This window comes from Numenius arquata, chromosome 13, assembly GCF_964106895.1.
Source record: "Numenius arquata chromosome 13, bNumArq3.hap1.1, whole genome shotgun sequence".
Taxonomy (NCBI): Eukaryota; Metazoa; Chordata; class Aves; order Charadriiformes; family Scolopacidae; genus Numenius; species Numenius arquata.
The window spans coordinates 3,696,444-3,718,153 of record NC_133588.1 but is presented as its reverse complement, the minus strand read 5'-3'; the positions used below and the strand labels follow the sequence as shown (position 1 = coordinate 3,718,153).

The 21,710-nt window shown below is 38.7% G+C and overlaps 1 protein-coding gene across 5 annotated transcripts in view; it reads left to right on the top strand.

Moving 5' to 3' along the window:
- Positions 1-21,710, top strand: part of CHD9 (chromodomain helicase DNA binding protein 9) — an 81,144-nt gene that overhangs the window by 49,285 nt on the left and 10,149 nt on the right. For 3 of the 5 annotated variants that reach the window (XM_074157852.1, XM_074157856.1, XM_074157855.1), the window contains exons 12-31: positions 903-1,079; positions 1,747-1,890; positions 2,375-2,630; positions 3,369-3,579; positions 5,677-5,872; positions 7,077-7,244; positions 7,814-7,993; positions 9,257-9,367; positions 10,027-10,223; positions 11,021-11,220; positions 11,713-11,872; positions 12,789-12,878; positions 13,930-14,033; positions 14,156-14,273; positions 14,957-15,014; positions 15,322-15,364; positions 15,529-15,748; positions 15,883-16,085; positions 16,350-17,258; positions 19,319-19,482. In XM_074157852.1, the coding sequence (XP_074013953.1) occupies positions 903-1,079; positions 1,747-1,890; positions 2,375-2,630; positions 3,369-3,579; positions 5,677-5,872; positions 7,077-7,244; positions 7,814-7,993; positions 9,257-9,367; positions 10,027-10,223; positions 11,021-11,220; positions 11,713-11,872; positions 12,789-12,878; positions 13,930-14,033; positions 14,156-14,273; positions 14,957-15,014; positions 15,322-15,364; positions 15,529-15,748; positions 15,883-16,085; positions 16,350-17,258; positions 19,319-19,482 (3,909 nt within the window). The remainder of the gene's footprint in view (positions 1-902; positions 1,080-1,746; positions 1,891-2,374; positions 2,631-3,368; positions 3,580-5,676; positions 5,873-7,076; positions 7,245-7,813; positions 7,994-9,256; positions 9,368-10,026; positions 10,224-11,020; positions 11,221-11,712; positions 11,873-12,788; positions 12,879-13,929; positions 14,034-14,155; positions 14,274-14,956; positions 15,015-15,321; positions 15,365-15,528; positions 15,749-15,882; positions 16,086-16,349; positions 17,259-19,318; positions 19,483-21,710) is intronic. The other 2 variants (XM_074157854.1, XM_074157853.1) reach the window with 1 other exon arrangement.

Here is a 21,710-nt window from a genome sequence, read left to right as displayed (position 1 = left end):
TGCGTTGCTTCTGTACGCTGAGTAATTTGCAGTTGAATAGCAGTGACGCCGATGCTCACGTGGAGATTAAAATGTACACAGATGGTTGCAGTTGGGGCCTGAATGTGAAGAGCAGTGAGAATAAAAATGCAGCCGATTAAGCTCTCTGTTACCTTTATGTAGCTGTTGATTTCCTTTGCTTGTCTGTCTGAAATACTTCACATTAAATGGCATGAAAAAAAACATTGAAATCTGACTATTTTAAAAGGGGGGAGGATTGCCTTTTCTATATATTCTGCATAAATAAACAATTTTTTAAACTATCATGGTATTTCTAGAAAATTGATAAGGCTGAAAACTTCTTTTGAGTAGTGCTAAATATTAAAATGACATCTTGTTTCTCTAGTGAGTTATTGTGTACTGCCTTAGTGAAGGCTTTACATACTCTCTTTGTCAGACCAACGGAGTAGAGTAAGCTGGATAAAAAGTGTTCGTTTAGTTCTCAGGTGATTTATTTTTTATTTTTTTTACTTGTGTATGAGTGCTAAATGTATTACTGCCATATATTTTGATCGATTGACTGTAGGCTTTTTCTTGTCAGTCTTTCAGATTTTCCCAGGGTTAAAAATGTGATACTATCTACATGCACCTTGGAAACAGTTTTAGTAGATGGTTATATCTGTAATTTAAAAGTGGTTAATATTTTACTGTTGGTTAGACAATATTGGATTTGTGGCTACGGATAATTACTCATCAGTATTAATTACAGAAGCATAGAGATATGATAAATGTGTATGGGATGATGAAACAATTCATAATGTAAAATCTGCTGTCTGGCTCTTGATAAAATTTCAGCAACCAAATCTTTAAATGGAGTGGATTCGAGGTAACGTAACAAATTGTGTGTGTTGATGAATCTCCAGGGACGTATCGTTCGAGGTACCTACAGATTCCAAGCCATTATCACAACTTTTGAAATGATTCTTGGTGGGTGTCCAGAGTTAAATGCAATCGAGTGGCGGTGCGTTATTATTGATGAAGCTCACAGACTGAAGAATAAAAATTGCAAACTCTTGGAAGGACTAAAATTAATGAACCTTGTGAGTAACTGTATTTCCCTTTCGGGGTTTGATTCTACTTAAGTACAGTAAGTAGGATAATAAATCACAAATTTGTTTTACCTGCCAAAAAAGACCTTTCAAGCAGTCTTTCTCAGGAGATACCTCTTCCTAATACTTTCGTCAAATGTATGTAATTTCAATAGCTGATGCTGGTATGTTTTTGATTAAGTAAAATATGGCAAGTTGTAACTGTAAGCAGACTGTTTCTGATGATACTATTCTATAGTTCGTTTTGATAATGATCAGAGATTTCATTTTAAATTTGCTTTATAACGATAAAATAGTTTTTGTGCAGTAAGTAATGCTTAAAAACCTAGAAAGTATTTTAAACAAGTTTCTTAACAATAAAAGCAAGCGAGTAGTAGGATATAAACCAGACTTATTCTCTAGTCCCGTAGTTAAGGTTTTATTTGATACAGTGCAAGGTCTTAAAAAGCAGGTACTACCATGAATCTTGAGGCTTCTGGTGCGTTACTACAGTATGCACCATGACTAGTTTTGCATAGGTTTTTTACTTCATCTGCATTACCTGTGTACTTAGTGATACGCAAAGCTGGTATTTTCAGGTTGTGATGCTCAGATTTAACGCGCAAACTTTTGTTAGGTGTGTGCACATAAGGTATGTGAGTTTTGTTTCCTTCGGTAGGAACATAAAGTGCTGTTAACGGGTACCCCGCTGCAGAACACAGTAGAAGAATTATTCAGCCTCCTTCATTTTCTTGAACCATTGCGTTTTCCTGCTGAATCTACATTCATGCAAGAATTCGGAGACCTTAAAACGGAGGAACAGGTATTGCATGTTGATTAAGATCATTTTGAGCTTCAGTGTATAAGAGTGACCACCCTCCCCTTCGCTTCCCACGTATCACCTCTGAGCTCTTCTGTCGTGCAACTTCTCGACACCATGCAGGCAGTAGAAATCACTGAAGTATGATATTTTATGTTAAAGAATTATTTTTACGTTTTTGGAGTCGGCTTTGTAAATTTGGCAGGTGAACAGTGAGAATAATAAAAATCGGAGTTTTCTGGCTTCTTAGGCAGAGTCTTTGCAGACAAGTGCTAGAAAGATTTTCTTTTTTTTTTTTTTTTTTTTTTTTAATTTTGGAGTACATAAAAATTCTTTAGTAATTTGGGGTTAAAAATAAGGCAATATCCCATCTGGAAATTATTTTATATAAGTTTAGGAAAAAAAAAAAAAATCAGTGATACGGAGTTCAGACATTTCAAATTAAACTACTTTTTCATGTTCTGACAAACTGTTGTGTTTCATTTAGGTTCAGAAACTACAAGCTATCCTGAAACCCATGATGCTCAGACGATTAAAGGAAGATGTAGAAAAAAAGCTGGCTCCTAAGGAGGAAACTATAATTGAAGTAGAACTAACTAATATTCAGAAGAAATACTATCGAGCGATTTTGGAGAAAAATTTTGCTTTCTTATCCAAAGGAGCAGGGCAAGCAAATGTACCCAATCTGGTTAACACTATGATGGAGCTCAGGAAGTGTTGTAATCACCCATATCTCATCAAAGGTAAATACATAATAAAGACTGATTGTTTTGTTTTTTTAACTACTTTTTGTACTTTTATTTAAAATATGTAAGAACTCTTGTTGTAATTCTTTGACGTTTTCATCAGACTTTCAAAGGACTGGATTAGGTGGAGGCATTTTTTTGATAGGTGCAGGGCAAAGTTGTGAGGCAGTTGCGTATTTGAGGCCTGAAATGTGAACTTGTTCTTTCGTAGGATTTCACAGAACATTTAGAAGTGTTTATCCCGTGGAACTCTTACATCTTTTTAAAAGCACTATTAAGAAGAACTTCTAGACCTAATTTTTAAAATTAATACTTCTTGCAAGTGATACGGTCTGTGTCAGTCTTCGCTGACTTCACAAATCTTTTTTTCACTTAGTTATAACTGACGGGGATGTTTCTCCTGCTTGCAAGAAAATCCACTTTAAGTTTTTAAAGGTTTTGCTATGATTTCAGTCGTAGTGAGATTTCAGAAAAGGTCTTCAAAATACTGTTTTTTAAGGCTCGCGTCCCATTTAAAACATCACAGAGACAAAAGGAACTGTGTTTTTTTCAGTAGATTTTGACACAGTACTTGAGAACAAGTTCTATTTCCATTTTTGCAATTTGGGGGATGGTAGCAGTGGCTCATGGGGGACATTCAGAGGACAAGCACTGATTTTGGTAACTTCGTCTGGTCTGTATACAGAGATATTTGTGTAGATACACCTGTAGATACAGAACTATATTCTTTGATAGGTGCTGAAGAGAAAATCCTTGGAGAGTTTAAAGAAACATATAGCCCAAGTGCTCCTGACTTCCATCTGCAAGCAATGATCCAGTCTGCCGGTAAATTGGTTCTTATTGATAAACTTCTTCCAAAAATGAAAGCAGGAGGCCACAAGGTCCTTATCTTCTCTCAAATGGTGCGCTGCCTTGATATTTTGGAGGATTACCTTATACATAAAAGGTGAGAGACTGTACATTCTGTCTCCTGTAGTATACTCTTCTCAGTGGGTGTATCTCAGACTGTTAGTGCAGCGTTAATGATTACAGCATGCCGAGGATAGGAATTTTTTGCTAATCGCTGTGTAACTTGCTGTGTTGTGTGATGACTTACCAACAAATGAAAAACAAAGAACTTCAAACAAAAACTAGCGAGGGCTTGTTGAGTAAACCACGTGCTTTCAGTTTGTTGCTTTTTCTGTTGAACGTTCTTGTCTGTGGGCACTGTTTGTACGTGGTCTGTCAGACACCAAGCAAGTTCAAGCTCAACATGGCTCATCCAAACCTCAGAAGCACAGAGTGTGTTCTTTATTTACATCGTGTTGAACTTGGCCCAGACAGGGGTAATGCAGCTCCTTACTCCCAACAGAATATAAGCACAAAATGGTAAACAACCTGAGGTTTGGGTTTTATTAATGTAAAAATAAAAACGTGCTTCCTGTCTTTGCTGAATTATTACTGCTTTGGATTGTGCAGCAGGAGTGAACTGCCAGCCATAAAGCAGCTCCTTGGGTTGGCTTTTGCCGTCACGTATAACGGCACCCTTTGATTATACTGGTGACTCCACGGAAACTAAGAGCTTGTTTAAGCACGTGACTAAATACTATGCGTAAAGCCTTAGCACATAAAATCCAACCTCAAACTTGGTTACAATCAGTCGTTGCGATATTAACCTGAAAAACTAGAAAAAGGCATAGCTCTGTTTTTTTTAATAGTCAATTTGCTGGCACGTATGCACTGCTTTGAAGTGTACAGTTGTCAGTGAACTACGTAGTAATATAGACTTAACATATTAAAAAAAAAATAAGAATAAGTGAAAATGTCAAGCCTTTCTGCAGTGGCTACTGGAATGTATATTGAAAATCATTAGTAGATTATATTAATACCTATTTTTGTGATAATTTTATATAACGTCTAAGGGTTTTGTTTCATAAAGCTATCTATTTGAACTGAGAGCTCAACAGTTTGTATGTTTTATTTTAATAGACTAATTTTAGCTTCACAGTAGTACTTATAACCCAGTATGGAAAACACTTCTTTTTGTGCAACGATGTAACACCCAGACTAGAGCATCGTATCTACAGGTAGAATGTTCTGAAACGCGGAGAAGCTGAGACTTGCTCCATGCTACCGTTTGATTAGAAATGTTAGAGTGCACACATGATTAGGCTTAATACTTAACAGAATTCATGCCTGTAGGAGGTGGCTGCCTGCCAAAATGCCTGTGGTCCTGGGGATTATCTGCTGTGCCATTTTATAGCTGATTAGAAGAGAAACGGTTGTGAAGGTTTTTTTGACTAGCAGATACACATTCAGCTTCTTACTCAATTTACAGCGTTCAGAAGTCTTTGCTCCCTTTTTAAGCATTTCACTTGATTTCAGAAATTTCATAGGAGTCCTTGTAATTATCAAAGGTAACAGAAATGACAGTTTTACTTCAGGCTTTTAAATGTGCTGGTTTTAGTTTAGGAAGCCCTGGGTTCATTGGTGCCTCGATAAAGACTGTCAGAGGTGCCGTCATGTCATTTTTGTTCCGTTTCTCTTAATCTTGACAGAATCAATACGCAGTTTGTCTGGTGACAGCTCACCAAGTACTGCTTTCTGCCGGTTACTTGGTTACCCCTACCGTGTTCAGACAATTTGGTATAGAACACAAACCTGCCCTGTCCTGCCTCTCTGACCCTAGGCAGGCATCCAAGAATAACAGCACGTGAAAAACCTGTAAGTGTCCACATGGGACTCCAGGTTATGGTGTGTTTTAGTGCATCTAAGTGCCGTGGTAACACATGTTTCCTGGTATGGATAATCAGGCATTTGCTTTAATGGACAAAGTTCAGAAGAACTTGCCTTAAAACGCTCGATGTTTGGACTTGTTGGTACTACAGAAATGTGAGTGCTGTCATGATTCCTGCTTACGTTACCATGATAAGCATAGTTAGTTTAAATCACTTTTATTGGTTATAAAGAATAAATACGCAAGCAGAAGATCTTTTCTAAACCCCCTTTAAATTCTGAAAAATTTTGTAATGATTTGCGTGTGTGTATCTGTGGTGATTTCCAGATATTTATATGAACGAATTGACGGGCGAGTGCGAGGGAATCTCAGACAAGCTGCGATTGACCGGTTCAGCAAACCAGATTCCGATCGCTTTGTCTTCCTTCTGTGCACCAGAGCTGGTGGCTTGGGCATTAATTTAACTGCAGCAGATACGTGTATAATTTTTGATTCTGACTGGAATCCTCAAAATGATCTGCAGGTAAATTCCTTTTACCGTAACAGTGAGGCTGACAGAAATTTGGTCACTTTGAATGTTGTCTCTGTTTTGAACATGCATCATTTGAGAGTGTTCTTTTTTTTTTTTTTAAGGCGTACGCTTAATGTTTTTTGATTAATACTTTTTACTTGGATAGAAGAGGTCATCTGCGTTCAGCTTTTTCTTTCAGACTGATAACTCTTTAAATGCACAACATGGGTAAACTAAGTCAGTGAGTTTATAAAATGATGATTCAAGGATTGGAGCATCTCCCTTATGAAGAAAGGCTGAGAGAGCTGGGGCTCTTTAGCCTGGAGAAGAGAAGGCTGAGGGGAGACCTTATCAATGCTTATAAGTATCTGAAGGGTGGGTTGAAGGAGGAGGGAGCCAGACTCTTTTCAGTGGTTCCCAGTGACAGGACGAGGGGCAACGGGCACAAGCTGGAACATAGGAGGTTCCACTCAAATATGAGAAGAAACTTCTTCACGGTGAGGGTGCCAGAGCCCTGGAACAGGCTGCCCAGGGAGGGTGTGGAGTCCCCTTCTCTGGAGATTTTCAAGACCCGCCTGGATGCAGTCCTGAGTAACATGCTCTGACATGCTCTGGGCAATCCTGCTTCAGCAGGGGAGTTGGACTAGATGATCTCTATGGTCCCTTCCAACTCTAAAAAATTCAGTGAAATTCAGTGAAAATTCAGTGAAAACTTAAGATTTCGATGACATGAAATGTAGGGTTAGATTTTTGCATATGCTGACTAACACAGTTTATGGAAATAGAGCTGTTCAGCTAAAACATAATATATAGAGAAGGATTAATATGTATTAAGAAGCAGTGAATTAATCAAATCTAGGAACTGGATGCTGAAATTGAATCCATTCTCAAGTCGCAGCTCCTTTACCATTTGTATCTGGAGATCAGGTAACTGAGGAGCGAGCATGCCCTTATCTGGTGTAACTGCAGGAGGAATACCGTTCACTACCCGTCAGCACAGATCATGTATTTCATTTAATACACTGTTTTTAGAAAACTCTTCACGGTATGGAAGAAGTCCGATAGCTTCCGTTTAAGTAAATGTGCGTTGACTTCCTTTTGAGTTCATGCTGTTGGTTTTCAGATTGCGCTACAGCAGAAACGATTTCTTGAAAGAATCCTATCCGATTCCTAGATAAGTATAAATTCTTATTGCCATTGTCCCTTCCTTCAAAAGGCCCAAGCCCGTTGTCATAGGATTGGTCAGAACAAAGCAGTGAAGGTCTACAGGCTGATCACGCGCAACTCCTACGAGAGGGAGATGTTCGACAGAGCGAGTCTGAAACTGGGCCTGGACAAGGCTGTCCTACAGAGCATGAGTGGAAGAGAGAACAGTGTCGGTGGTGTATGTACACTTATTTCTTGGAATAACTTCCCTTTTCCTTTTGTAATAATGTGGGATCTATTTTAAATGACAGGTGCTACCATTTTTCTGTCGTTTGCATCTCTGTTATGTTTTCTGATGTGGACTAGCAATATAGTTGACATTTTAAATGCAGTCAGTTTTTCTGATAAATCTTTCACTGTTTCTTGCCTGTTAAGATTCAATGTCAAATTTTAAACAAGAAGAGAAGTCCTTTTGTTTCTGTTTATCTTCTCATATTAATACAATGTGTGACTTCAATGTATGATGAGTTTTACATCTAGTATTAACAGGTCATTTTTTAAAACTTACATTTATCACGTTGTTGAGAATAGAGAAACCAAAGAAGTTACATACTTGTAAAAATGTGTAGTGTAACCTCATAAAAAAAATATTTTCAGCTGTCAACTAGACTGTTCTCTTTGGTTTTAATAATCTAGATTTTGAGTTTATAAAGTATAAGGCACAGTTAGGTTGCAGAAACATTGGAAAGGGAAAGAGAAATAGAGAAGACTTTGGGGGATATTTTTTTTTCTATTTTATTTGCTCAGATCCAACAACTCTCCAAAAAAGAGATAGAAGACTTGCTTCGAAGAGGTGCATATGGTGCCATTATGGATGAAGAGGATGAAGGCTCTAAATTCTGTGAGGAAGACATTGACCAAATTTTGCAGCGTCGTACTAAAACTATCACAATTGAATCAGAAGGACGGGGCTCCACATTTGCTAAGGTGCAGAAGCAGCAAGTTGCTCTTTGACAATATAGAGCTGTAAATAGAATTGAATGTTGTAAAGCTTATGCTTTTTTAAAGAAAGTTATGTTTACTTATATCTAATGTCCATTTTGGGGTCCTTATGTGTGCACATAGCAAAAGCAGGGGAAAATGTTTATAAGACAATAATGAATAAGATTTAAAATTTTCAGGCTTATCCTAAAGATGCCTTCCGCATAGGATGTAGTTTGAATCTTGAGCTTTTTTGCTAAAAGTTTGAAAAGCAAAAAAAGAAAGCTCCTAAAATAGCAGGGGGTAGAGAGTATATATATGTACATGGGGCTGAGAACATAAGAGAAAAACAGTAATATAGCAGCCAAAAGCCTATGCTGAAAAACTGGATGAACAGAATGAAAAGTAAATTTGGACTCCTTAATTTCTAAAGCATGTGCAAATATGAATCTGAACAAATACAAAGTCAGGTAAATGAAATACATAAATAATTTTTAAAAAATAAAAGCAGTATAACTGAGTTTGGAACATGGGTGCTTCACAAATGCGGTTGTGACAATTCCAGAAAAGAACACATGCAAAGCAAAAGGAAAACCTTTAAGAATATAAATGTGTATTTCTTATTTATAAATACACATTTATTTAGATTTTCTTATATCTTGCTGATTGTGGCTTAAATAAAAAAATAGGCTTCTAAAGAAGAGATAGGAAACCAATTAGGGAACATCATCATCACTGTCTTTTTATCAGAAGAGTTAGAATTTTTTATATGTATTTACTCTTTTCCCAAAAGTAGTGTATCAGGGTTTTTTAAATGCCTTCTGAAATTAAGCTTATTCCATGCTCTCAAGCTTTGATTGTTGGTAGTTTAAAACACTCCTTTGAAATTTCCCTCAAGCGAGTGCTTTTGCATGAGATGAAATCCCCAAATGCTGATAAGCCTCTTCAAAAGATTCTATTTTCTTCCATTCAAGTAATTTAGATTCAGACTTAGAAGCAGAAGAATCTTGCTGCTTAATGTTCTTCTCTCCTGATGGTGCATAAAAGTTCATTAGATTTTTCTGATATATTATGGATCTGATTTTGAAAAATTAAGGGGGAGGAGAACTTTTGAGTTGCTTTGCGCTGGGAAGTAGCTTCTAAAGTCTTAACAGCTGCTTGGGAGATTTTGATGAAATAAAGTTATGCGGTCTTCGCAGCAGTGAGGCATTCAAAATCTACAAACTTTTGATGTATGATGTTGGTAAGATTTAGTTTTATTTATTACAGGCTAGTTTTGTTGCATCTGGAAACAGGACTGATATTTCACTAGACGATCCCAACTTCTGGCAGAAATGGGCCAAAAAAGCAGAAATAGATATAGATGCTATCAGTGGCAGAGTAAGTACTTCTCTTTTTTAATGCCTGTTTTTTCAAGTATGTGCTTGAATTCTGAAATAGGAGGTGTAGGATTTCTGGTGTATTTTGGATAAATATTTCAACAAATCGGACTTATACTGGTTAGTTTGGGCATGAGTAATCCACCTGCTGATAGCTTTACTCTAATTTCCCAGCTCCCTGCTGTCCCAAAAGAGTTTGGGAGTCTTTGATTTTTGTCAAAGACCTGAAAATGGTTCAAAGTGTGTAATTGTTTTGATTGTCCTGTTTCTCTGTCGGTAAATCCCGGGCTGGAATCTGCAAAATAGCAAAGAATTACATCAACTTTATAGTACTGGGAGTTGTGTCCTATAGGTGAAGACACTCCCGTGTGGTCAGTTCTAAAAAGATTTCAGTGCCCCTTTTTACTCAGAGACTGCAGCGTAGTCTGTGTGAGTGTCCAGCTCGGATGAGGTACTCGGTATAGTTTATAACCACGGTATGAAACCCATTTTTTGTTGCCATAAACATCACAAAATGTTTTCCTTGCTTTATGGATTTTTACTGTGATGTCTTTACAAAATACCTGTTAATGACATTAGATAGAAACTCTTGTTTCTGAACTGAAGCTGTGCGCTGCAGAAAAACTTATCAACTGTTTCTCTTTGTTTGAAATTTTGCAGAACAGCCTGGTTATTGATACCCCAAGGATTAGGAAACAAACACGGCCCTTCAGCGCTACAAAAGATGAGCTGGCGGAGTTGTCTGAAGTGGAGAGCGAGGGTGATGATAAACCAAAGCTCCGCAGGCCCTGTGACCGTTCCAACGGATATGGAAGAACAGAGTGCTTTCGGGTGGAAAAAAACTTGCTGGTCTATGGGTATTGTATACATCCTTCCTCATTCTACAAAATTTTAAAAAGTAGTACTTTTCCATGTACTAAATAGTATTTATGGAATAACTTTTAACTATATTGGCAATAGCCTGGTATGTATGTATAGAATTTATTTAGAAGGTGAATTTAGGTGAATTTACCGTGCACCCTGTATAAATCTTTCTGACAATTTGCAATTGAATAAACATTAGACAGGTGAAAGCCTTTCTTCAAAGGAGATTATGACATTTAACATGGGCACCGCAGTAGTGTCTCTAAAAATCATTACAGTAAGTGCTGTAGACAGGCTCAAAACTGTAAATAAATAAATATCTGAAATAAAAGCTTGGTAGGTGACCTGATGTTCGTAATTGCAGAACGTCTTGTACTTCCACGAGGTGCAAATAGGAACTGAAAATGTAACCATTTATTTTAAGCATACTTAAATCAGATACGTTGATTTGGAAGTAAAATCTTAGGTCTTCTCTCACCCACCTTAGAAAATAAACGACTATATCTGCTTGCCAGTATGAGGGCTGTCAGTTTTGTGTCTTAGAAGTGTAAAACGATCATCCGTATTTTTTTGTAAACAGGCGAGTTTTGGTTTTGTTTAAAACTCTTTTTTTAAACATAGAGTTTTATTGCAAATGTTACTTTCATATTTCCACTCAGTAACTTAAGCTGAAGGAATAGAGCAGAAAGCCAGATATTTTTTCAGAGAAATTCCCTTTTTGTAGGAGAAATCTGCAGGCAGCCCAAGCGTTTCACTTCCAGGTGCTGATTTGTGTTTCGCTTTGGACTAGGTGGGGTCGATGGAGAGAAATTCTGTCCCACGGTCGCTTCAAGAGACAGCTGAATGAGCAGGACGTGGAGATAATTTGCCGAGCTCTCTTAGCCTATTGTCTTGTTCACTACAGAGGGGATGAGAAAATAAAAAGTTTTATATGGGATCTCATTACCCCAACAGAGGATGGGCAAACACGAGAGTTACAGAATCACCTCGGTAAGGACTTACATGTTTCTGCTGTTAAATAGTTTCGTGTGGTACTGCACTGGGATAAAAGCGGCGAAAAATCCTCTCTGAATGGGTCCTACTTGAAATAAATATTATTTATTCCAGATGTGCAACTCCAGTAATGGGAAAAGAAGTGTCATTTCTGCTTTGTTTGTATTTGTTGGCTTACCCAAATGGATTGGTATACCCTGTGTAAGCTTGCTCATTTCAGTTCATAGGAACCTGTTTTGTTTCATAGGAGGTAGTAGACAACACACTCTCCTTTCTTTCCCCCTCCCCTGCTTTGTCCTAAACTGGTGAAACGTACTCCAGAGATGTTCTAAGAGACAACAGTGAAAATACTCCTATCCAGAGGCTGTGGTGCTAGTATTTTTTCTGCACTGCAGGTCACAGTACTGGTATAGGATATAGGAACTAAAAGTATCACAGGGATCTATACCTACCTGTTGCGATTACTGTATTATATTTTAAATTATCCAGGCTTATCAGCCCCTGTGCCTAGAGGAAGAAAAGGAAAAAAAGTGAAGACCCAGGCTAGCACTTTTGATATACACAAGGCGGAATGGCTTCGAAAATACAATCCAGAACATCTGTTGCAAGATGAAGGCTACAAAAAGCACATAAAACACCATTGCAACAAGTAAGCAGTGGCTGAAGAGTGAATGTCTTTCAGAGTTTATGTAAAGATTCTTTTTTACTTCTAATTTCTCATTGTGGCAATGGCATTAGCTTGGTTAGAATAAATAGGTTGCATTTTATTAGGAGATTAACCAAGTATTTGACATTTAAAATAACTGTGGTGTTATTTTTAAAGAAATTGTGTGTTTATGTCTGTGTGGAGAAGGTGAGAGAGATCTTGCTAGAATCTCTGGGGAGCCTCGTAGCAGCCAAAGGACTAAAGGGTTTGGGAGTGTTTGGCAAAGAAACTGAAAGCACTAAAGTTGTTGCCCCTCAATCACAGAATCACAATCTTACATACTCTTTACCTGGCGTGTCTTCCAGGCATCTGAGCTACGAGCTTGTTCAAAGCTCATTCATAGCCGTGAACGAGCTTGTTTTAGATAAATCCTGTTTCTTTAGCAAAACTTGTCATACTCGTGCTTGAAAACTTCATACAGCTGTAGTCAAGAATCGAGAGAAAGCGTGGAGAAGCCATCGGGGGAGTCACGCACCAAAGTCTAAGTGAGAAGGGATGACAAGGTGATGGGGAAAGATGTTCATTGTCAGCCCTAAGGGATCTTCTAAGTAGGAAAAGAGAAGTAGCAGTTTGTTCTTAGCAGTATTTTATGAAGCAAGTGAGAAGTGTTCTGCTGGGCCTGGTCTTTGTCTGGGATTTGAAAGAATTTTTGCAGTGAAACAATCTGTAAAAGTCGTGGCAATTAAAAGTGTTAGCTGACCCGAACTGGAGGTTATCTCCGTTTTATAACTGAAGGAAGTATGTTTTAGGAAAATCGCTTGAAAGCTTTGTGATGTTACAGAAGACAAAACAAAACCACCCACAACTATGGAAAGCTTTTAGAGTGCTGACATGTGTATTTCTTTTTTCCTTTGTGCAGGGTCTTGCTGCGAGTAAGAATGCTGTATTACTTAAAACAAGAAGTCATCGGTAGTGAATTCCAAAAGGTGTTTGATGGAATTGATTCCAGGTGAACTAGAGGTTTTTTGCTTGTTTATTTTAAATGTAAACTATTAAGTGAAAGGTCAGAAATCTTTCTAGACCTAAGTTAGGAATGTTAAAACCGAGTATTTGTATGCTTAGGCTGTGAGAAAAATCATGTTGTTTACTTTTTTTACTAAACACTTTGTATCCATTTGACACGAGGAAGTCCTGATTCCTATTTATCAAGTCTAGCTATATGAAGTAATATTATTTAAGTCAAATAGACTGAAAAAGTGAGTGAAAGAGAGAATTTTATACTTTCCATTCTAATTGGTGGGTTTTTCCTGCCTCTTTATGTACACTTTTGGTTATGTGCTGCGTATTCCATTAATTAATTTTCTTTTAACGGATGATTCCTGTTTGGAAATTCTTGAACTCCCAGCTACAGGAGCTTTTGGTGGATGATCGAAAGTTTTAATTTGATTCAGAAAACTGTTATAAACATTTGTGGAAGAACAGTCCATCTCATGCTGTTAAACACAAAAGCAGATGATCCTTGGTTTGCTAAATTTTGCAAGGACAAACTGCTACGAAATGACAGAGTTCAGCGAGAGAGGAATAATATTGTATCTTGGTTCTGCTTTAATAGTCTTTCACTGTTACTGGTCTCTGTCAAATACAAAATATCAGGTTGTCTGGGTGTTCTGAATTGCTGTTTTTAGGGTCTTACTGAATGCAGAGGTGAAAAATTGTATGCCTCAGTTTCTTTAGGTTATCAAAATTGTTCTGAATGATAAATCAGTATTGTATTGTGTGGCTTATGTAACTTAGTAGCGTAACTATGCACTTTTAAAGTGTTGCTTGCTATTAAATAACAAAGTCCATTAAAAAATTAAACATTTCAGTCCTAGGACTCTTTAAAACCTTCAAAGTAATCTTTGAATTAGTTTGCTGGACATGGAATGTCGTACATGTGTGCTTGAAGAGAGAAGTTTAAAAATCCTACGTAAAGTACAAATGTACAAAGAGAAAATTAAAGTTTATTTCTTCCTGTGAGCGTTACTGATGTTGGTTCTGCTGTTGGTGATTCTCCTTAGTGAAATTGATGTTTGGGTCCCCGAGCCAGATCACTCTGAAGTTCCTGCCGAGTGGTGGGACGCGGATGCGGATAAATCCCTTCTAATTGGCGTTTTTAAACATGGTGAGTAATATTAATGACTACGTACGTGCTTCCCCACCCCTCAGTATAAACACCCTGCGCTCGATTTTTTTTATAGCTTACTCTGAAAGTTGAAATTGTGCTACTTTTCTTTTCCTTTATAGGTTATGAAAAATATAACACTATCAGAGCAGACCCAGCGCTGTGCTTCTTGGAAAGGGTTGGCAAGCCAGACGAAAAAGCAGTTGCTGCCGAACAGAGAGCAAATGATTATATTGATGGGTATGAGCGCTTCAAAGTGGGCATGAATGTTTCGGGGCCTTTAAAGTAAACGAGGCTGAATTTATGTGTTGTACTTTATTCTCTTCTGAACTGGTTTTATGCTAGTTTGATGTCATTGTTGTGAATAACACTGCTTTGATTTTACTCCCACAGAGTGGAAAAGAGTTAGGAACAGTGTGTAAGAGAACCATTGAAGTTTGGGATTTCACAGTTAAAGGAAAAATGCAGCAACTTGTTAACGAGGCCTCTACCTTGTGTAGCTGTATCAGAAGTATTACTTAAACACTGAAGTGCCAAAGCCTTCGGAGGCGGACTACTACAGACCTATTTAACTTGATTTCAAGTCAGTCAGCTTGGCGTATCAGTCCTGTGTAGCTAACCAGTGACCCCAGTAGGTCAATTTGAGTATGACTGGTAATTGCTGAAAGGGAGCGCTGCTTCTATTCATTGCTTCACCAGTGAGGTTAGCAGCCGTGGTCATAAAGAACATCTTCAAATGAGATAGTGAATTGGGGAGGGCAGGATTGAAGCCAAAGCTGCCATGAAATATTTTCCTGGTTTCAAATAGACAATTAAGTGCAGTATATCTATGTAAATTTAAATGAGTTTTGGTTAATTGAAAAGAGTGTAAGGACTTCTGAAATATTACTGAGATGGGTTCTTTTGTGTTGAAATTTTAACAGGGATGTAGAAGATCCAGAATATAAACCAGCACCAGCAATGTTTAAAGATGACATAGAGGTATAGTAGGCATCTATTAATAGCTCCTTTTAACACATTTAGAATATAATACATCCGCCTTTTTGTTGAGCAAACTATATTTCTCTAAATTGATAGAGCTTACTCGGTGTGTTTCTGCAGTTGTGTGGGCGGTGGGGAATGGGAGGGAATTGTTGTATGATTCTGTTGTATGCCTTGCTAGCCATTTTTCTAAAATATATATCGCTCTTGTTTTTTGTCATATTCCTAAATTGTCTGTAAGATGTAAGTTTAACCTAAATCGAGAGGGCTGTGTTTTTAATTTCGCTTCACTTGTGTTTTTCTACAGGATGACGTTTCATCCCCAGGTGATCTAGTAATCGCAGATGGAGGTAAGTACATAAAACTTCACATCTGAGCCCATTCAATCTATTTTGAACTGGTTTATTCTCCTGACTCTTAGCTAAAACGTATTTAGATTGCCTGGTGTAGAACCATAAGCACCAGCAATAATTAACTTCTTTATTTTCCTCTGACTTTGTTTGTTTTAATGCAGATGGACAAATGATGGAAGGAGACAAAATCTATTGGCCCACTCAGTCTGCCTTAACAACCCGTCTCCGCCGCCTAATAACGGCTTATCAACGAACAAGTAAAAATAGGCAAGCCCAGCAGATCCCGCCGGCGTTCCCAGTACAAACTAGTCTCATGCAGCCTCCCTATGAAGAAGCGGCTCTAAATCCAAAGATGGCTGCTAAGATTGAAAGACAGCAAAGGTACGGGCAGCGTGCAAATACACATTATTAATACGTTCTTACACAAAAAAAATACTGAAGAAATAATAATTTTTAGCTGTGTGAAATAGTGAAGAAAATGACAGAATTTCCCATTTTTTTTCTTGCTGATGAAGGTGGACGAGAAGAGAAGAAGCTGATTTTTACAGAGTTGTGTCCACGTTCGGGGTGGTGTTTGATCCCGAAAGGGGCCGGTTTGATTGGACCAAGTTTAGAGCGATGGCCAGGCTGCATAAGAAAACTGATGAGAGCTTGGAGAAGTACTTGTACGCATTTATGTCCATGTGCCGGAGAGTCTGTCGTCTCCCCTCAAAAGAAGGTGTGTGTATATATTTTAACTTTTAGATTAATCTTTAATTGCTGTTGCCTGCGCTTACCTTGGAAAGGTTTTTCTTTCCTGTGTTCCAAAATAAAAACGGGGGAGAAGGAAATAAGGAAACATGCTAAGTGTAAAATAGCTTAGGATGGGGAGATACATAATAACTGATTGAAGCCACCTACTTCTAGTATTGATTTGCAGGGGGTTGTGTTGGGGTTTGGGGTTTTTTAGCCAAATTCTCATCTTTGTATTGTTTTAACACAGAACTCGTAGACCCGAACATTTTTATCCAGCCGATCACAGAGGAGCGTGCGTCTCGGACGTTGTATCGCATTGAACTCCTAAGGAAGGTGCGAGAACAGGCTCTTCGACACCCGCAGTTGTTTGAGCGACTAAAGCTGTGCCAGCCGAACCCGGACTTACCCGTCTGGTGGGAGTGTGGGACGCACGACAGGGATTTACTGATTGGAGCTGCTAAACATGGAGTTAGCAGGACAGATTATCATATTCTTCGTGATCCTGAACTCTCATTTATGTCTGCCCAGAGGAACTATAATCAAAATAAAGTGGCGCTCTCAAGGACTTCTACTCCGCTCTTGCATCAGTACCAGATGGCATTAGCTGCTTCTCCTCTTACACCTCAGTCAAGGTTGTCAGATGCTAAAATGAATGCTTTTGAGGACGCAAAAGCGAAAAATGAAAATCTGAAAGAGGACCCTCAGTCTTCTGAAGAGGAATCTATGTCTACAGAGGAGACACAGACAATAATGAAATCCGAACCTTTGAGTCCAAAAAATGGCACATCAATACAAAATACAGACCACAAACCCAGCGTGAAGGCTGAGACGGACAGGCGCATGGTGGCAGCAAGGACAGAGCCTCTAACTCCAAACCCAGCTTCCAAAAAACAGAGAGTCAGCAAAAGGGGATCTGACTCTAGCTCTGACTCAGATTCTGACTCAGATAGATCATCCTGTTCTTCCAGGTCATCTTCTTCATCCTCTTCATCTTCTTCATCTTGTTCACACTCTCGATCAGGCTCTAGCTCTTCATCATCTTCATCTTGTTCTTCAGCATCTTCATCCTCCTCCTCCTCATCGTCATCATCGTCGTCGTCATCATCGTCATCGTCCGAAGAGAGTGATAGTGATGAAGAGGAGGCACAAAAACGTGGTATGTGTGTAGTCTTATTTCTGCAGTAAAACTCTTACACTGAACAATTTTATTCTTGTAGAAAAAAAGTCTAAAAAAGGATATTAAATCCCACAAAAGTAAATTTAAAACATTTTTGCTTGATTCTTCAAGTCAGTTGGAAGAATTTCAGAGATACAGCGTTTTCTTTGCTTCGTATCAGTGCCTGGATGAGGTAGTTGGGATTTGTTGGCTGATTCCCGAAGCAAGCCTACTGTGCGTGTGGTTCACCTGGGGGAAGAGAGTTGAACAACTGATGTTTTCTGGAAATACTGTGTGTCTCTGTATTTCCTACTACTGTTTCTTTTTCTTTCTAAATACGTTCTTTTGGTTTCCCTGTTAGTTTTTTCTATTCTTATTCACCTGTCTTTATAGCTTCCTCATTGGGCTTTCATGCAAGCTTCTTTCTGTCCAAGCTATAGGGTCATGTAAGCTGCTTTTTCTTGGCAACTGGAGGTGGCCAAGCAGTGTACTTGCACTGAAAATTTTCAAAACACTTAAAAATATGTACCTGCTTTTAGAAAAGATTGAGGTGGTTACGCAGCACAGGACCAAATAACACAAAGAGACTTCTGGAAGCTTCAAAGTAGAAGCAAAAAACCTCTCATCAGGGAAGTGATGTAATACTTTTTAATAAACCAACCGATTATTATTGAATACATTCCTTATTTTGATGCTATGAAGTCTCCTCTAGTCTTTCCCTATTGAAATTCAGAATGTGAAAAGGTTTCCCCACTGTGTGATAACAAATGGTAAAAGAAAAAGGAAGAGGATGGAAGTTGGGCAGTGGGATTACAGCATAAAGAAATAAGCTAATTTTTTTCCAATACCTCAGGGGAAAAAGGCATTGTGTTAGTCAGGTGAATCCTCTTGTGGAAATGACAAATGGAAACCATAGGGTTAATTCACTGGGAAAAATGATTACTGGGTGATTAAAATGCTGCTGCCTGTAGCAGTGGAAGGAGGTTTTCAGAGGAAACAGTTGTATGCAAACATTAAAACAGTGAGAGAAAAGGAATGCTTACATCACATAAATATTTAGATGTAGGTGGTGGATACTGTAACATGTGGTACGAGTCCAAATATCAGGCTTACTTTCTGCCAGCTCAGCCTGGTTAGGCAAGTAATTGTGCTGTCCTCAGATTACAACATCTTGTAAATCTTTCTTTTTGTGGCTGTTTTGCTGTAACTTGGTGTTGGTCTTGAAGAGATTGGTAAACGCTGGAAAATTCTGTTCATTTCATCTGCGTTTTCATTTTAAGCCCAGGTTTTATTTCATATTTTGTACAGTGATCGGGGAATTTTGGCGTACTTTTCACATTTGAAACATGTTTTAAGGGCGAGCTAAATTGTATCAGATGACTCAATACATAGCTATTGTTAAATTTTAATTCTGTAGTATTGTCCCTCAATTCTCTTACTGGTTGTGCTGGTGTAATAGTCTCCTTTTCAGGCAGCACCTGTATTTCGTTGGTTCAGACTGTTTCCCCTTGTCACAGTGAAACTTACATTGTTGGATGGATGGAGGCAAAAGTAAAATATTAATGAGGAGGGAAGTATTTAAAATTTTAAAAAATGAGTGATGCAGAGACACAGATGTTCAAGGCATGGGACACCCAGCATTCCATCCAGTAAATGAAATAGGACGGTTTTTAAAAGTAGTATCCCAGCAGATATGTCATGGTCGTGTTCTGGTGATAGACATCTTTCATTTCAGTTTAGTGCTGTATTTTAGTGCATGTTGGTTTACAAAGGAAATACGTTAAAATAAGTAAGGATTGTCTATGAGATTACTCTGATTTCGAACAGCTAAATGTTTGACACGTTAAGCTGTTGAAATATTAACAGGAATATGTGTGGCGTTCAGACGCCTAGAAAAGGATCAGCAGTCATCCTGAAAAACCTCAAAGATTAATTCTTCAGTTTAACTTTGCGTTTGGACTTTTCCTGAACGTTTTTCTCTGTGTATTGTTCGCCTGACCCTCTTACGGTGAGTGTTTAACTTCTTTTCGACGTCAAATGATATTAGTGGTTTTATTTAGCAGAAGGAACCCCGCACATAAAAGCGTATGACGAGGAGAGTGTGGCCTCTCTGAGTACAACGCAAGATGAGACGCAGGACAGTTTCCAGATGAACAATGGCACACCAAATTCCAGTTATCTCCTACAAGGTGGATACATGTTGGCTGCATCCTACTGGCCAAAGGCAAGTTTATAATAACTGCTTTGAAGACCAGAGTTGTGGGGGAAGGTGGACTGTGACATTAGTATCCAATAAAATATGTTAAAACCATAGCACTGAGTTGTGGTGAGATCTTGGAAAAAACAGAGTTTTGTTCGTGGTAAATTACAGTAAAATTAAGAGAAAGCATTTTATACATCAGTTGTATAGCTGTAGCTGTCTGAGAGAAAATTCACATAGAAAACAGAACTTTAAAGAAAGAATATTTAAGATGAAGATGAGATAATTTATCGGTTTTTTGGGTGATCTTAAGTCCGTGAGACGAATTGTTTAGGGTAGACCAAAAGAACATAAAAAAATGAAACGGCAAGAAATCAGTGAAGTCAAATATTAGAAAAAAATTCTGAATAGTAGTAGGATCCCTTCAGCTACACTGCCAAACCCTAAGTCGTGTTACAGAACAGGGTGGCTGAAGCACTGCTGTAATGCAACTTTGATGTTAAAATTTCACTGTATGATTCTGTATGTGAACTAGTGAAATTCTGAAGTATACTTTGAAAAGATAATAACACCAAGTGACTGGAAATTCATCTTGTTTGAAGTAAATACTGAATATTTTTAAGCTCTTTACTCATATCTGAATTTTTATGGCTGACACAGCTTGGCAGATAGCAGAGCAGTTTCTTACCCTTGTGATTCCTGGCTTAAATAAGAGGGTGAAGGAAAAATATTGAATTGCTGGAATTTCTGTCCACTACAGAAACTTTAACTGGGTTATGTTTTTTTGATAGGTTTCTTTCCTGATGCATAGGGAAAAGGAGACTGACTTAGTTTCTGGGTCTGAAAAGATCTACTTTCTTTTATAATTGTGGTTTTTTTTAAGTGTAGGAAAGCCCATGTGAAGGTAACTTTTGTGACAGATTTTTTTGATGCTTATATTCTTCAATAGTTCTAAAGAAATTTTAGCATGTTTAGTGTGTTGCTAGGCATGTGCTCTATTAAAACAAACAAAAAAACCACAGTGGCATTTTAATTTAAAAAACAAAACAAATATAATTTCAAAATCTCCTTCCGTGGAACAGGCATGAGTTAAAAATCAGCTTGAAATTCAGAGCCAGATCACAAGCTGGCCGTGAAGGAAAAGTCAAGGTCAAGCAGTTGAGAAAAGTCTGAAAAAGAAGGCAACGCAGGAGACAAAATGGGTGATGAAACGGGGGAAAGAGATGTAGGATCTGAACCTCAAGAGCTTTTAGCTGTTGTTATGTTTGCTCCTGGAAGATGCATTTTAAATGTAAATACTGCTTTTCATACTTTTTGAACATTCGTTTTGAGAAGAGGAGCATAACCTTCACAGAATGATATGGGGTTGGAAGGGACCTCTGGAGATCATCTAGTCCAACCCTCCTGCCAGAGCAGGTTGCACAGGAACATGTCCGTTTGGGGTTTGGCATGTCTCCAGAGAAGGAGACTCCACCACCTCTCTGGGCAGCCTCTTCCAAGGCTCTGCCACCCTCACAGGAAAGAAGTTCCTCCTCATGTTTAGATGAAACTTCTTACATTCAAGTTTGTGCCCATTTCCTCTTGTCCTGTCACTGGGCACCACTGAAAAAAAGACTGGACCCGTCCTCCTGACACCTACCCTTTAAGTATTTATAGGCGTTGATCAGATCCCACCTCAGTTTTCTTTTCTCCAGACTAAAAAGACCCTCAGCCTTTCCTCATAAGGGAGATGCTCCAGGCCCCTAATCATCTTTGTAGCCCTCTGCTGTACCCTCTCCAGCAGTTCCCTGTCCTTCTTGAACTGGGGAGCCCAGAACTGGACACAGTGCTCCAGCTGGGGCCTCCCCAGGGCAGAGTAGAGGGGGAGGATGACCTCCCTCCACCTGCTGGCCACACTCTTCCTGATGCACCCCAGGATGCCATTCTTGGCCACAAGGGCACATTGTCAGCTCATGGTCATCCTGTTGTCCACCAGGACTCCCAGGTCTTTTTCCTCAGAGCTGCTCTCCAGCAGGTCAGCCCCCAACCTGTCCTGGTGCAGGGGGTTACTTCTCCCCAGATGCAGCACCCTACACTTGCCCTTGTTGAATTTCATCAGGTTCCTCTCTGCCCAACTCTCCAGCCTGTCCAGGTCTCGCTGTGTGACAGCACAGCCTTCTGGTGTGTCAGCCACCCCTCCCAGTTTTGTATTGTCAGGAAACGTGCTGAGGGTACACTCCATCCCCTCATCCAGGTCATTGATGAATATGTTG